This window comes from Anarhichas minor, unplaced genomic scaffold (genome assembly GCF_050575085.1).
Source record: "Anarhichas minor isolate MPS153535 unplaced genomic scaffold, ASM5057508v1 ptg000139l, whole genome shotgun sequence".
In the NCBI taxonomy this organism is placed as follows: Eukaryota; Metazoa; Chordata; class Actinopteri; order Perciformes; family Anarhichadidae; genus Anarhichas; species Anarhichas minor.
In genome coordinates this window covers 50,332-65,732 of record NW_027466585.1, presented here as the reverse complement: position 1 = coordinate 65,732, position 15,401 = coordinate 50,332, and the positions used below count along the sequence as shown (strand labels likewise).

The 15,401-nt window shown below is 40.1% G+C and overlaps 1 protein-coding gene across 1 annotated transcript in view; it reads right to left on the bottom strand.

Moving 5' to 3' along the window:
* Positions 1–13,338, bottom strand: part of LOC142943544 (putative E3 ubiquitin-protein ligase HERC1) — a 67,418-nt gene extending 54,080 nt beyond the window's left edge. The window contains exons 1-12 of the mRNA XM_076085109.1: positions 13,240–13,338; positions 9,257–10,233; positions 8,641–8,736; positions 8,223–8,402; positions 5,745–6,056; positions 5,553–5,649; positions 4,452–4,595; positions 4,151–4,278; positions 3,705–3,849; positions 2,732–2,903; positions 1,462–1,596; positions 576–735 (exon numbers count right to left, since the gene is read on the bottom strand). Of these exons, the coding sequence (XP_075941224.1) occupies positions 576–735; positions 1,462–1,596; positions 2,732–2,903; positions 3,705–3,849; positions 4,151–4,278; positions 4,452–4,595; positions 5,553–5,649; positions 5,745–6,056; positions 8,223–8,402; positions 8,641–8,736; positions 9,257–10,207 (2,520 nt within the window). The 5' untranslated portion in view covers positions 10,208–10,233; positions 13,240–13,338. The remainder of the gene's footprint in view (positions 1–575; positions 736–1,461; positions 1,597–2,731; positions 2,904–3,704; positions 3,850–4,150; positions 4,279–4,451; positions 4,596–5,552; positions 5,650–5,744; positions 6,057–8,222; positions 8,403–8,640; positions 8,737–9,256; positions 10,234–13,239) is intronic.
* Between the last annotated feature and the right edge of the window lie 2,063 nt (positions 13,339–15,401).

The window sequence follows — 15,401 nt, the reverse complement described above, 5'->3', positions numbered from 1 at the left end:
TGAAGCCGTTCTACGCTCTCTTTAAAGACACCAGACTCCAGTCGTTCTACCTCACAGATCACAGGAGTGGCTGGTCTATCACTGCCTCTATCTGTTGGTTCATTTGTGTCAGCAATTTGACAGCAAGGTAAAGAGGGGAAGACATTCTAAATATAGCGTTCACTTAAACTGCAATAGATTCTGTTAGGAGTCTGGAATACGTCCTCAGCAGAACATTGATTTGTGTGTTTCTATAAACTACTGTAGTAGAACTGTGACTCTGGAGAAGAACCTCATACAAACACACTTCTAAACATCACTACTGTCTCTTTAATGTCCACTGAGCTAATCTCAATGATTACATACACAAGAGAACAGCTGAGGAGTGACGATTCAGATAAAATAGAATAAAACAGCTTTAATTACAGGCATGGAAAAGGTGACAGAGATGCTGCTGCAGCTCCGTGTTTCTTTAAGTGAGAACTTCATCCTAAATATGTTGTGTTTGTTCACAAAGTGTCTCTGTTTTATTATTTCTACTATCTATCTTGGTCTTTACTATGCTGATAATCCCCCCCCCCCCTGCATCTTCTTACCTCCTGAATCTCGTCAGGCACTGAGGAGTCCATCAGTCTGAAGAGCAGTTTCGTCAGGGGTCTGGCCTGCCGACCTAAGATACTGGTGGCCACGCCCCCAGCCAGAGCCAGATGATTGGACAAAAGCCGAAGGCACAGCTTGAGGAAGTTATGATGCTCCCTGCAAATACATTTTTTTAAATGTATTTAATTTTAGCCACGACTATTGAATCTTATTGCCAAGATGACGGTGTGAAAGTTTCACACGTAAAAATCACAGACTTAAAAAAACAAAAAAGTTAAAAACAAGATAAAAAAGAGACGAGAGACTTAAAACAATCCAGTAAACTAATATATATATATATATATATATATATATATATATATATATATATATATATATATATATATATATATATATATATATATATATATATATATATATTTTGAACTTGTCACAAACAATCATCCGACGTCTCTGGTACCACATAGAGCCCAATATCAAGCTTCTCATGCTACTGGAGGGTAATTAAGGTGTCCTTAGTTTTTTTACTTAACTATGCAACTTTATGTCATTTCAGACCATTGTTACTAAAGTTAACGCCCAAAAAGCTCAAAGACAAAAAAAAAATAAACGTGCTATAGTTAAATCATTTGTTAATTATTTACACATATCACAGCCTTTGTGTGAACATGTAATTCTTCTATCAATATGTTTTCCTTTACAATCATACTCTGTGAATCAAAAGAGCAGATTTGTCATTTTAAATAGAGATGTTAGTAATTAACCGTGAATCTGATAATAACAACCCTCTTTCCTGGAGAGGAGGTGCTTAATTATACACGGTTATTTCTCTGTGTTTTCTCCACACCGGTCAGTGCAGTGATGGTGGCCGTGTGTGTTTACCTGGATGAGGGGAACGGAAGAGGAGGGACTTCACTGTTGATGCCGTCGCAGTAGCGCTCGAGGAAGGAGCGCAAGTGGGAGAAGGTGCTTTCCTCCAGGTCGACACAGTAGGGCCTGTGCCAAGCCACCACCTGCCTACAGAGCCACAGGGAGTAAGTATTCATATATTAATATTAATATGAATATGAAGAGCTCTAGTGCTTCATAGGTGCTCCAGTGGAATGAATGTCAAACATCAAAGCTCTGGAGGGACATGCTGTTGTTGTCATTCAAACACTTTGTCCACTAAACTGATGAAGCTTGAAGCATTTCTCCACTGATTTAAACCAGCAGGAATAACGTCGGGTTAGTCGTGCTCGTCGTGATGAAACGTTAACTGAACTTTATGTGTAGAATCGATGCCGTGCCTCAAAACCACTTCAACAAAGTTCTGCCTTACTCCTGTTTTCTAATGAATGTTAGTTTTCTACCGATCTATCTAAAGAATGCACTTCCTGTGAACACTGCATATCAAAATAAATGTGACACATGTGAGAGTTGGCAATGTGGTTTCCTGTTTTTTTTTTGTCAAGAAATCTCATCACTTTACTTTGAAGGTTGAATCGACATCATCACACCACAGACGCTGCGTATTGTTCCTCCGGTAATGACCTCATCAGATTTATCAAAAGGAATCACAATATTATCATAAACATTGGATCAGTACATGTGTGGTACTCCACTGTGGTGTGATGAAGTTTAATCCAACATTGCAAAGTCAAACATTCAGATTTTTTTTCTCACTAATTTGAGAGCTCAATCTCAGAGAATATTACATTTTTTTCTTGTTAATTTGGTTTTTCTCGAACATTTAACACTTTACTTTAAAAGATTATCAGATTTTTTTTTCATAACACTGATGTACCGTTGACATGGTGTTTATAATGTTTTGACTATATCATCTCTTATTATATTTATAACTTTTACACATTAGGAGACAGAGTGACTTTCATCTAAAAGAACTGCATGTTTATCAAGATCTAACCTCCTTGAGACTCACTGAGACACTCTGTACTTTACGTCAGTAACACAGTCAACATGACATTAACATCACACAGAAGGAAAAAGAAACTGCTGCCATTTCACGTGCAGTCACTGACCTTTGACCTCTATTGTGCAATCCTATCAAACCCCCCCCCCCCCCACCCCCCTCCCCCCTCCCCTCCCTGTGTGGCTATGTTTATGTTCAATGCTACCGTCGCTACAGCAGTTACTCTGATGTTGAGCTGACCTGTCTCTGGGCAGGGCGGTCCACGCCAGGCTGTGGGACGTTCCGGCTGAGATCTGCTGAATAGCGACTCCGTCCAGACCCACCACCTTCTTGGGTTTGGTGATCGGCCCCGTGGAGTTCCCCTGGCCACACTGGCCCATGGAGTTGTTGCCCCATGCGTACACTTCATTGTCTGGAGAAGTAATACAAGATTAGATATAGAATCTGTACTACACTGATCTGAAATATACGGTCTAGCTTCAGTTAAGCATTAGCCTAAACAAACAGGGTCTATGTATTTTGCTATTACATCACGCTACTTGCGACAGCTCTGTCACTTGTTTAACAAACATAAAATCATGATCACACTGTGACTTGACAAGAGGCCGTGGATTTAGCATGTTCAGCCACATTGATCCCCGACACCATGCTAACGTGTTTTAATGCAGCAGCAGCTGCTCAGAGTTACCGACCCTCTAAATCCCCAAAACCCGCCAGCGGGACTGAAAAGCATGTTTCCTCTAAACAATCGCAGAAACTACACCGTTTATCACAGCCAGCTGTAAAAAAAAAAACACCATTATCGTCTTTCTGACGGCCCTTGAACACATCATGTGCGACAAACACTTCCGTCTGAAAAAGAAACCGAAACAAAGCTTAAAATTGTGAAATTTCATCAACAACATTTTATTCTACATGTCTCCTTTAAAATCTCGCCACAAATAAAGCTTTGCTTTTTTCTGTAAAAAACATTAAATTGTGAGCTCCTCAGTGAAACTATGAAGTCATGATTGATTCATCTGAGACCAACAATCATGTGACAACAAAAATCCGTGAAACTTCTGCACAAAAGACATGTTCTAGTTCTCTCTACTTCTAGTCATGATTGTTCTGTTTCTATAGAGCTGCAGGACTTTTATATTACAGAGAAAATCAAGACTACAGAGAGAAACTGTGACAAAAAGCTCCCGAAAGAGAAGAGCAAAAGACAAACCATGCGACAGGGCCAGGCAGTGACTGTCCCCGATAGAGATGTCCACCACCCTGGTGGTAGCCAGCTCCTCGATCAGTTTGGGTCTGAGAGCTGTGGCCTCAGAGGAACCACATCCCAGACAAGCACCGCAGCCCCACGCGTACACCTAAAGAACAAGTGGCACCAATCAACATCAGCAGAGGAGTTCTTCCGCTGCTCACATCGCAAATCATTTAATTTTGGTCTCCAGGAGTAAAAACAGTGAGACTGTATCTTTGAGACAAAGCCTGAGAAAGAAGAGCTCCGTTACGTAACAAGTCATCACTGTCAACGTCCAACCGGCTGTCAGCAGAAATGCATAAACAGCAGTATGAAATTCCCTCTTTGGGACAAAGAGCCTTCATTTATTCCTCAACAAACCGGGCTTTTGTCCCGTCTTGGTTAACCCTTTAGGACTGCTGTCATACCTGTCCGGTGGAGGTTAAGGCGAGAGACGACTGGCTTCCTGCACACACTTTCCTGATGAACATTCCCTGCAGGGCTTCCACTACTTTTGGCTTGTAGACTCGATTGGTATCACCGTGACCGAGTTTTCCTGCGGGACAACACGTGGTTTCACTTGTATGAGAGCATGTACTCACACTGTAGTACAATTTGAAGAAATACAAGACAAAACTGCAAGAATTATGTGAAGGCTCCAATTTAAATTCAATTTACAAGATCACTGATGACGTTTAACAACAAAGTCTTGGTGAAGGGTTTCCTCACCGTTGTCTCCTCTTCCGAAGGACCACACGGTGCGTCCATCCTTGGACAGAGCGATGGTATGAGAGCTGCCACACGACACCTCTCCCACGTTACTGATGTCTTTAACCAGGGTAGGAATGTTTCGGCTGTTGCTGTCACCGTGACCTGCATCCCCCCAAACAATGAAAGAAAACGTCAGACTGCTTACGCACGGAAATTACAAATGTGGAGTTTTATTTAGCTCGTCTGAGTGGAGGGTTAAAAAAAGTCCACGCGGAGCATCCGGCACACAGAGCAGAACGAGGTTGTTCTCTCGAGTATTAGTTCACAGCACTTCTTCCTGTCATGACTGGGCCTTTACAGGTTCATGTGTTCATGGTGGCTCATTCTGCAGTCAGGAGTACATAGAATACTAAACTAAACTAAAACATTTAATGTCATCATGTATATACTGAAGGCTTTAATTACTAATAATAATAATAATAATAATAATTATTATTATTATTACAAAATCATTCCAAATATAAAGAAATCAGAACGTAAACAATTATTATCGTGCAAACTGCAAAATAGTAAATAAAATAACTTATAAATAAATCAGTTAGAAAACCAACAGCTTTCTTTTTCTAAATAAAATATTTTAAGATATTTGCATCTATAAACGGACCACATCTCTCTTTTCTGTGCGGTAGCGACGGAGCCGCTCCCATCTGTCAACAGACATGCTACTAGCTGTCAGCTACAGCGTTACCCAGAATGCCGTGCAGTAGTGGAACTTTGTAAATGGCCAGTTATTAGTTAAACAAATTTATGAGTCACAAATTGTTGTGCGTCATGGTGTTTTACCGTGTTAACGAGAGTTAGCTTGAGGGGTTATTAATAATAATAATAACTTTATTTATATAGCAACTTCAGAAACAGAGTTTACAAAGTGCTTTGACAGACAAAGCAGAAAAAGCGAGACAATAAAATAAGTTACAAAGTGTTACAAAGTTATAACCATGAGTGAGAAGAGTAAGAAGAGAATCTAAGAGCATTGACAATCCCCCCGGTTGTACTGGGAACTACTTAAAAGTAACAGCCGTACATTAAAAGAGATCCTAAATGAGTTCAGCAACTTACCTAATCTTCCAAAATTTCCTTCACCCCACGTGTACAGCTCTCCATCCTCACTGACTGCAGCACTGTGTCTGTAGCCGGCAGACACACACACCACCACCTGACACAGAACAACAGACACACATCAGACTTAATCATCGGTTACTGGATTTAAAAGATGAAATAATGTGCACCATGTGAATAGAATAGCCCTACCTTCCCCTGGAGTGGCCCCTGGATCAGTTTGGGGTATTTCTGTGTTGAGCTGTTCCCGTGACCCAGTTTGCCGTAGTCACCGTCGCCCCAGCTGAACACCTCGCCCTCCGTGGTGAAGGCCAGCGTGTGGCCGTCGGAGCCCTTGGACGACGACACCTTCTTGATGGCGCGGTGGGGCTCAAAGGTGAGCTTCTTGAGCGTCCACTGGTTGCTGGAGTCTCCGAGGCCCAGACGGCCGTAGCTGCCTTCACCGCAGGCCCGGACGGAGCCATCGGACGAGATCACAAAAGTGCAGTACTGGCCCGCCTCAATCTGCAGAGAGAGAGAGTGAGTGAGTGAGTGAGTGAGTGAGTGAGTGACCAGCGCTGTGGTAAAATCCTGTGGCGCTAAACTACAGCTGTGAAGGGCGTAGTTGTCTCATTGGTTGGTGGACTACGGTTTTTCAGAATTTTGGCCATCGAAATCTGAGTGGGTTATTTTGCAACCAGTGAACAGGAAGTGACCATATCTGGACTGAGGAGGAGTGACGTAGAGACGCCGTATACGTCTCTGGTAGAGACCTGTCAATCACTGTGTAGCCCCGCCCCTAAAGCATCCCCTGCTTTATAATAATACACGGAGTACACTGGTTTTCATCAACAGAAGCTATGATCAAACACTTTTGTTGACAATAGTATTTCCATTAACTAACTAAAATATTAAAACTAATTTAACCTTGTTGGCAAGAATGATTTGGACGTAGACGCAACATATACGTCTCTGGTAGAGACCTGTCAATCACCGTGTAGCCCCGCCCTAAAGCATCCCCTGCTTTATGGTCTGTCTGACTCTAAATGGACCATAATGTACTAAATGAACATCATGCTGTATTGAAGAAGACTTGAAACTAGAGATTGAGACCATAAACTCATGTTTACAATGTTTACTGAGGTAATAAATCAAGAGAGAAGTAGAGTCATTTTCTCATAGACTTCTATACAACCAGAGGAGTCGCCCCCTGGTGGACTCTAGAGAGAATGCAGCTTTAAGGCTCTTTATAGACCTGGAGGTTGCCGCCTGGATACAACACCCGGTCTCCAAGAAATGATGTTCCCATACAACTGAACTGCTTTCTCAATTATGTTTTTGAGGGAAACGTATTTACAGTTTTAAACACATTTTTAACGTTGTGAATTTCAACCTGACACAAAACAAAACAAAAACTACTGAAAAAAAATACTTTAGTAAAAGATCTTGCTTTGGCTTAAAACAAATGTTTGTTACGTATCTTAAATTAAGTAGGTCATCTGGGAAATGCAATTGAAAAAGGCAGTTTTCAAGAGACCAGGCTGAGCTAGTTTCTGATGATTATTTGATTTAATTTCCTGCAAATTCAGCAGCACATTAGGAAAAATGATTTTGTGCAACTTCATCTTGCAGAGAGGCCCCTGACATTATAAACAGATGAACAAAGGTTATGTGGGTAAGATAATTGTCTCATACCATCGATCCGTCTAACACAGCATGTCACATTGTTTTGATACACAGCTGTAGTTCCGCTGAAGGGAGAACCAGTGCTGTTAATGCATGATGTCACACGTGTTTATGAAATGCTCTTTTTGTGATCATGCTGATCAGTAAAATTCATGCTCTGAAGAAAAACAACATTTCCCCCTTAAAACTTAACCCATTTGACAAAACATAGCTAATTTAATTTTGAACCGAGGTCATTTTTACATTAATTACCTCGGTCATGCTTTGTGACTTTGTGCCGCGTCATCACGGTTAATATTTATACCACCAATGTGTTTATGGTAGAAATGTTTACTGGCACGCAGTGTAAAAATACTAAACGTCCTGCATTAAAAATGTTCCTGAAGTAAAAGTATTAGCATCAAAATACACTTTAAGTACCAGAAGTAAAAGTACACTCAATATGCACTCAAATACTATATGTATCATTGGATTATAATTATTGATGCATTAATGTGTTCATCACTTTAATGTTGCAGCTGGTGAAGCTCATTTGAACTACTTTATATACTTCATAATATACTACTTAATAATAGTTCATAGTTCATAAGGTTATTTATATTTTGTGTTAAGAACATGAATCTGCAAAATAGCCAAACTAGTGCCTAATACTGTCTAATAAATGTTATGAAATTAAAAGTATAATATTTCCCTCTGAGATGTAGTGGAGTAGAAGTATAAAGTTACATAAAATGGAAATACTTAAGTACAAGTACCTCAAAACGTGTACAAAGTTACATTCCATCCCATGCTACAACAAGTAAATTGCAGAAGTGAAATTGTTTACAAGAGCACAAAGTTCTTCTTAATTCTGCTCTAAAGGGAACCAGATTGGTGCGTTTAACTTTAAAATGTGCTCAATTTAAAATCTAGCCACCACAGTGTCAGAAAGCTTCAGATGCTGCCTCTCTAAACATGTGCAGACACACAGCTCTACAGAAGACTTGTGAACTGTTGTTCTCTTACGGTCTGTGCGTCGGCGAAGCTCGTGGCCAGCTTGGGCTGCTGGATGCTGGCTGCAGCGTGGCTGCTGTTACTGCCCCACACGTAGACCTCACAGGTCTCAGACACCACGGGCGTCTCGCCGGTCTGGATGCTGTCTGGGCTGACGCAGGTGCGAGAGTAGTCCGACGCCATTCGACATACCTGGAAGAAAAGGACGCGAGTTAAGAACCGCTCCGGACATCTTTGAATAATCATTTGTGTCTGACGAGTTTCTTAAAATGACATCTCCTCCCTTTTCCTTCCAACATATTTTTGACTAGTAACTTACAGGAGTTACTCGTATGGATCGAAGTGAAGGCTATCCACTCCTTTAAATAAGCATGTTGAGGTGTATTATTTAGAGTATAATGATACGTAGAATACTTCTAAAATGTCTTACTTCTTCTAAGAGACAGAGTGCTGCCTCATACAATGAGCACAAGCCATCAGTGGTCCGTGTGGGTTCTCTCCACTGGCTGCGATCTGCTGAGGAGCCCTGAGACAGAAGAAACGCATTTAAATATATAAATGTTCAGACCATAATGACTTCAAAACAATTACAATCATCACACTCAACAGGGGGCCTTTGTCACAGACCACCAAAAGGAAACGTTAAACAACCTATGCACCTTTAAATCTGATAGGAATCCAAAAACCATGTGATACATTTTAGACAACCCCGAAAACTTTGAAAAAAACGTAAATAACTCGTTTGAAAGCCTATGACATCATCATTGTTTATTTACCAGCATGTTTGTATTTGGTTGGTGCAGAATGTCAGTAGTGTTTTCAGTTATCACCCCTTAAGATCATAATAGCTGCACTATAAAGCATACAGATGGATGAATTATTGTTAGTTTATAGTGTTTTCCATAGAGACAAGAAAGACGTGGTTGGATGAGCAAAGTAAAGCTGCCGAGGCTACTGAGTCCTTGTTTAAGCAGAAGTTATAACAGTTCTGGTTTGAGTTATTAAACCACACTTCCAATCTGCCAGCAGTGTTGATGTTTACTTACCAAAGAGCGCCTCATCTGCATGAGGATGTTCATGAAACAATCATATCCGATGAGCCCTTCTTGGTTCTGTAGCACCTTATTCTCCTCCATAGCACTGACCAGGGCTGATGCAGCCAAGGCCATCTCGATCCACTCCAGCAGGTAGCGCAGGGAGCCCCTCTGGGAGGCCAGCCCCAGCAGCAGCTCGGAGGCAAGCCGCCGCCCTAAAATGTCCGCCCCAGAGTTTGGCATGGTTACCCCCTTCAGGAAAGTGGTGACCTGGGCCAGGCAGTCCAGGCCCATTGGCGGGATCTTGCTCTCGTTGGCCAGAGAGAGGGGCGGCAGGGAGCTGACCACGTCGATGGCCGTGTGAATGACATCGTTACACAAGTTTATGTTGCCTCCGGCACCTCCGCTGGGGCTGGGTGGAGGAGGCATCATCCAGCTCTGGCGCAGCAGAGCAAAAAGAAGGCTGAGGCCCGTGCGGACGCCCATCTCGATGAGGGCGTCCGTGCTGGAGCGCGGCCGCTCGCTGACAGAGTGCAGATCGGCCGAGCCCGAGTTGTTCTCTGGAGAGTGCTGCTGCTGCTTGACCTTTCCTTTGTCGTGGTACTTGTTGGAAAGTGCGTAGAAGATGCGCTGGAGCACCAGCACACGTTTGCGCAGGGCTGCAGCGAAGGGAGAGTCGGAGCAGACCATCTTGGCCAAGGCCAACTGGCTGCTGAGTAGCGCGTCCAGGTAGTGCTCCTGCTCATCGCTGGAGAGGGATTCACGCTCAAAGTCCGGGAGCTGGGGCCCTTTCAGACACAGCACCTGCTGGGGCAGCAGCACGGCCTCTTTGTTGACCAGCAGCTTCGAGTACAGCACCGACACTCCCTCCCGTGTGGCGATCGACTCGCTGTCCTCCGTGATCCACGAGCTGTTCAGGTGCTCCAGCCATTTGAGCTTCACCGGGGGGATCATCAGAGCCATGGCATGTCACTCTGGAGCCATCAGTCCTGAAAACATCAGACAAATTGTTAATATCAAGCTTGTGAACAGCAATTTGTGTTCGCAAAGGCTGTCTTTTCTCAACGCTATTTAAAATGTTGGGGAAAAACACAATAATCTTCAGTTTGAGGTTATTAATAGTTTCCAGTTTGCAAAATTGGCACAGACCTTGATCCATTCAACACTTCTTCACTGGATAATATCGTGAATCAAGATGAAGAAACAAACATTATGGACTTATGTGCTAATAACACAGATGAGGTAATCTATGTAAATATGACCTAATATATATCAAAACAGAAAATAATATCTAAATCTGCCCGATAATAGAGCACTGCTCTCAGTGAAAACTAGCCTGGTTGAATAAAGGTTTTTTTTAATGCTTTATCGTGCGATTTAAAGTTGTATTATTACTTGTACCAATATTTTATATGCACACTGATTACATTCTATTTCATGATGTTTAGTCGTTTGTGAAGTTTAGCCATACATTTACAGACTAGCCTCGCTCCAGTCTGTATTGTAAACACTACACACATGTTGACCCGTGCATAACAGGTCAGAGAAGTCCAAACTCTGCTTCAAAGAATCCATAACTGGAAACTAAAGGCATGCTTCTTTTTGACACCAGTTGCAATCTAGAAAGGGTTCTCTGTAGGTAACCTTACTGCCTCTGGGTTTAAGTTGAGGTACGCCAGGTGTAAAGATGAGTAACGTGTGGGTCAAAGCGCTGCTGCCCGCTAACAAAGTCCAAGAAACGTGACCACTTCACTCCTATCCTTGCATCCTTACACAAATCCCTACATGTTCTCACCCTTACATATTCTTCAGAGTCTCTCAGCCCTTACAGCACCAGACCCATCGGATCCGCCCAATGTGGCCAACTGGCTGTGCACTGTTCGTGGAGAAAGGTGGAGTCTATTGATGCTTTTAAGATGCACCTTAAAATCCACCGTTATTCTCGGGCTTTCAAGTGTGTTCAACCCGTGTTTGATTGTGTTTAAACTCGTTTCCAATTGTAATCTTGCTTTATTTCCACATATACACCGGATGTCTCTCTGCTTGTATGTGCTATATAAATGAGATAACCTTCTTCCATCATACCTGTTGTATAAACAAATACCATGTTTATCGTTGACATTTTGTAATCCAGCTAAATGCTTTGCTCCAGTTTACAGTGAAGGTGAGCAACTTTCTGCAGACACACTGGTGAGGCTACAGGCTCAACACTGCAGTTGTTTACAATCATATTGTAGTTGTGATTGTTCATGATACTCTCACGAACAAGTGAAGAAATACTGCACCTCCATTTGCACTATTACCACCATTCTACACCAATATCCCAAATCCATTGTCCATTGTTCTTTATGTTCATATATATTCTTCGATGTATATTTATATTGTACATAGTAGTTGTTTGTTTATGCTTAGTTACTTTGTTGTCTTTAATGTCCTTGATTTTATATTTTTCTTGTTTATTTGTATATTCCATGTATGTACGTTGAGAGCAATGTGAAAACCGGAGTCAAATTCAATAAAGCTGATTCTGATAGCTAGCTAGCTAGCTGCTAACCGACCAATCATCAGAATCAATTACGGGATTTAATGCAAATTATGAATATTACTCATTATTATTTAGTAGTAGAAAAACAGCACTGTAGTCAAATGTGTATTAATAATAACTATATTAATACCTATTTTAGTTATTGTGGATTTTTTACTTATTTAATATTCTTTACTGTTTTCTTACTTATTTATAATACTTGATTTTATTTTGGGGTTTATTCTATGTCTCTTGTTTGCACTTTCCTGTGTGTGTGTGTGTGTGTATATATATATATATATATATATATATATATATACACACACACACACACACACACACACACACACACACACACACCACTATGCTGCTGTAATCCTGTAAATGTCCCCACAGCGGGACTAATAAAGGATTATTTTATTTTATCTTTGACATTGCAGTTGTTTAGGTAAACAATATTGTTTTATTCTATTGTTTTTTAGATTCATTTCTACTGGTTTCTTATATCAATTTCTACTGGTTTCTATTTTTATATTAGCTTCTACTGGTTTCAATTTTTTTATATTAATTTCTACTGATTTCTATTGTTTTTTTATATTATTTCTACTGGTTTTTATATTAATTTCTACTGGTTTCTATTGTTTTTTATATTAATTTCTACTGGTTTCTATTGTTTTTTTAATATTATTTCTACTGGTTTTTATATTCATTTCTACTGGTTTCTATTTTTTTAAATATTAGTTTCTACTGGTTTCTACTTTTTAAATATTAGTTTCTACTGGTTAGCTAGCTGCTAACCGACCAATCATATTGTAATCGTACCAACTGTCCAGTTAGCTAGCTAGCTACGCTAACTGGACAAGTCATCTTGCAGCCACAGCCCAATGCATTAATTAATTTGTTTTTCATTTTTATCTTAGCTGAAGTTGTTAGCACTTAAATAAATAACTTACCTAACCACCGGTGATATTAGACAGTTAGCTTTGTGCTAACCTGCTTGTTGTGTCAGATTAGAAGGGCAGTTTATCACCAACGGCAAACATGGTGATTATCACCAACTGCTAAAATTTAAAAACATGACATCACACAAGAAACGGTTAACAGCAGCCTTTACCAGCGCGTGCGGAAAAAACAATTAACCGTTAATATTGTCAAATGATGCTGCTGTTTATGTTAGCTAGCTAACGTTAAGCTAACTTTCCTCTCACGTCACTCAGCTAGCAAAATCATACAATACCGTAATCACAGACGTGACACTATAATGTGCAGATAACAATAGAGTTATTACCTTAAGTTAATCACATACCAATATGCATATTCATGTCTTAAAGGAGCGATTTTAGCTTCAGCATTATAGATTGGCTTATCTGCTGTATCATAGCTAGGGTTAGCTTTTTGCTAGCTACACTTTCTGACGTTAGCTTGAATAATTAATTAACATAAATACAAATAAAAAATAAAGCTCGCTTACCAGTAAAACTGCCAAACAGGCCTCCTCGTAGTGCTTACACAAGACTGTGCATTTCATGGACAGTTTACTGTGAAAAGGTGACATGCATGGAACCTTCCATTGGCGGTTGGCAAACAATGATTGGTGCATAACCGCCACCAACTGGTATGGAGTGTGCATCAGGATATCTACTGTATGTCTGTATATATATATATATATATATTTATTTCTTCATTTAAACACTTGACACTTTACATTACACTTCATCATACTTGTTTATAGTACTGTTATCTGTTTGTTGTGCACTTTATTTTATATTCTTTCATACTCTATTGTACATTTTAATATGTTTCTATTTCTTGTTGATTGTTTAATGTTATGCACCAGCCGCCATTACACATTCCTTGTATGTGCAACATACATTGGAAATAAACTAAATTTCTGATTCTGATCCTGATAAATATTCATTCTGCTAATGCAACAAGTCAACTAAACAATAAAAAAAGTCAAACTATACAGCATGAAAAGAGGAACATTTTCATATACATGCATATGTGCATCTACAGTAGTGGCATTAAGAGTGGGGACAACCTAGTTTCCCCATAAAAATAAATGTAAATAACTCCTAATTTTGACCAAAGCTGTTCTTTCTATCAATGTGCCGTTTTAAGCCAAACAGCTACTGAAACGTGGCTTTAACCTGCGATTAGATTTATTCTGCGAGTCCGTGAAGAGTCTCGGTCTAAAACTCTCATGTATGTCCCGTTAAACCGATGGAGGGCCACTGCCTCTTTTTGGTGGAAATACAAAATCACATCTGTTTAATATTATTAATTATTATTGCCAGGCCATTCAGAATATTGATTTGAACTCAATGATTGCTATTGGATCCTTCCTGCTTGTGTTTGCACTCAATTTCCAATATCTGTGACAAAGTATATTTGTACCATTCCATTCACAGTTTTGAGGTAGTTACAGATTGAATTCTCTGCTGCTCATCTAAACACACAATCATTTTCTAAAATGTCTTATTTCAGATTTCGAGGACACATTATGCACACTGTATTTTTACTTCAATTAATTATGATTACAGGACTTTTACTTGTAATGGAGTATTTTTACATTAGTGTGTTGCAACCTTTACTAGAGTAAAAGGTGAAATGTGTCTTCCACCACTCATAGCTGGTGATGTCGGTGCTTAATTTCCTGCAATCAGAAGAAGCCATTCTTTGTTTTAAGATATGAAAAACAACTTTCCGTGTGCCATCACATTCTAACTTTTGACTTATTCAGAACTTCTGTTTTTATCAGTTTCTTTGGTAAATTGATTATTTTTTATTTGTTTGTCATTATTAACGATCATCACATCTTCAGCTCTTTGTGAGCCCACTCGATGAAACCAAAACCAAATCATAAAGGTTGTTCATTTTAAAAACCAATAAAGAGGTGAGCAAATGTTTTAAATGAAATTACAATAAGGGTTGAGTAAAGTCAGCAGTTCTCTCGACAAAAAGTCAAATAAGATTTTTTATTTTGGATTATTGCAGGAAATAATCTCTGTGTCAGACAAACATTGATGATAAACAACAGGAAGTGAACAAATGCTGACTCATTTCCTGTTTTAGGACTCGTTCCTGCAGCACTCTATACTCAGTCCATCAGATCTGGGTCTCCGGTTGTAACCCTGACAGTCTGAGGGGTGAAGTATCTGGAGGCCGTCATTAAACTTCAGATTGAGGAAAAAACAAAACAATTAAATTCACATCTGATTTATAATATTTCGACCCTACTTTGCTCTTTAGAAACACGATCAGTAGTTGTGTTCACCTTGTTTTACAGTATCGTGTTCATTTTCAACTCACTGCATTTGTAAAGGTTGTTGACGCGAGCGATGTCGTTGTCGCTCATCTCTGTGGCGCGTCCAAACTCAAGGTCTGGGTCGCTCTTCGAGACGATGGTTGGCTGCCCGTTGCTGGAGGAGAAGGCGTATCTTCAGGAGAACACGAACACAAAGGGCAAAGAGTTGCACAATCACAAGCTCACAACAGTTCTACAGTTGACTTAGTTTCATGTAGCTCTTTTGGGCAACCTTATAGTTCGTGTGTGCATACAGTTGCACTCAAAGGTATTTAACCCACATTGCAAATTAGGTTCATTGGCAAAATTTAAAAACTTTCAGCTGT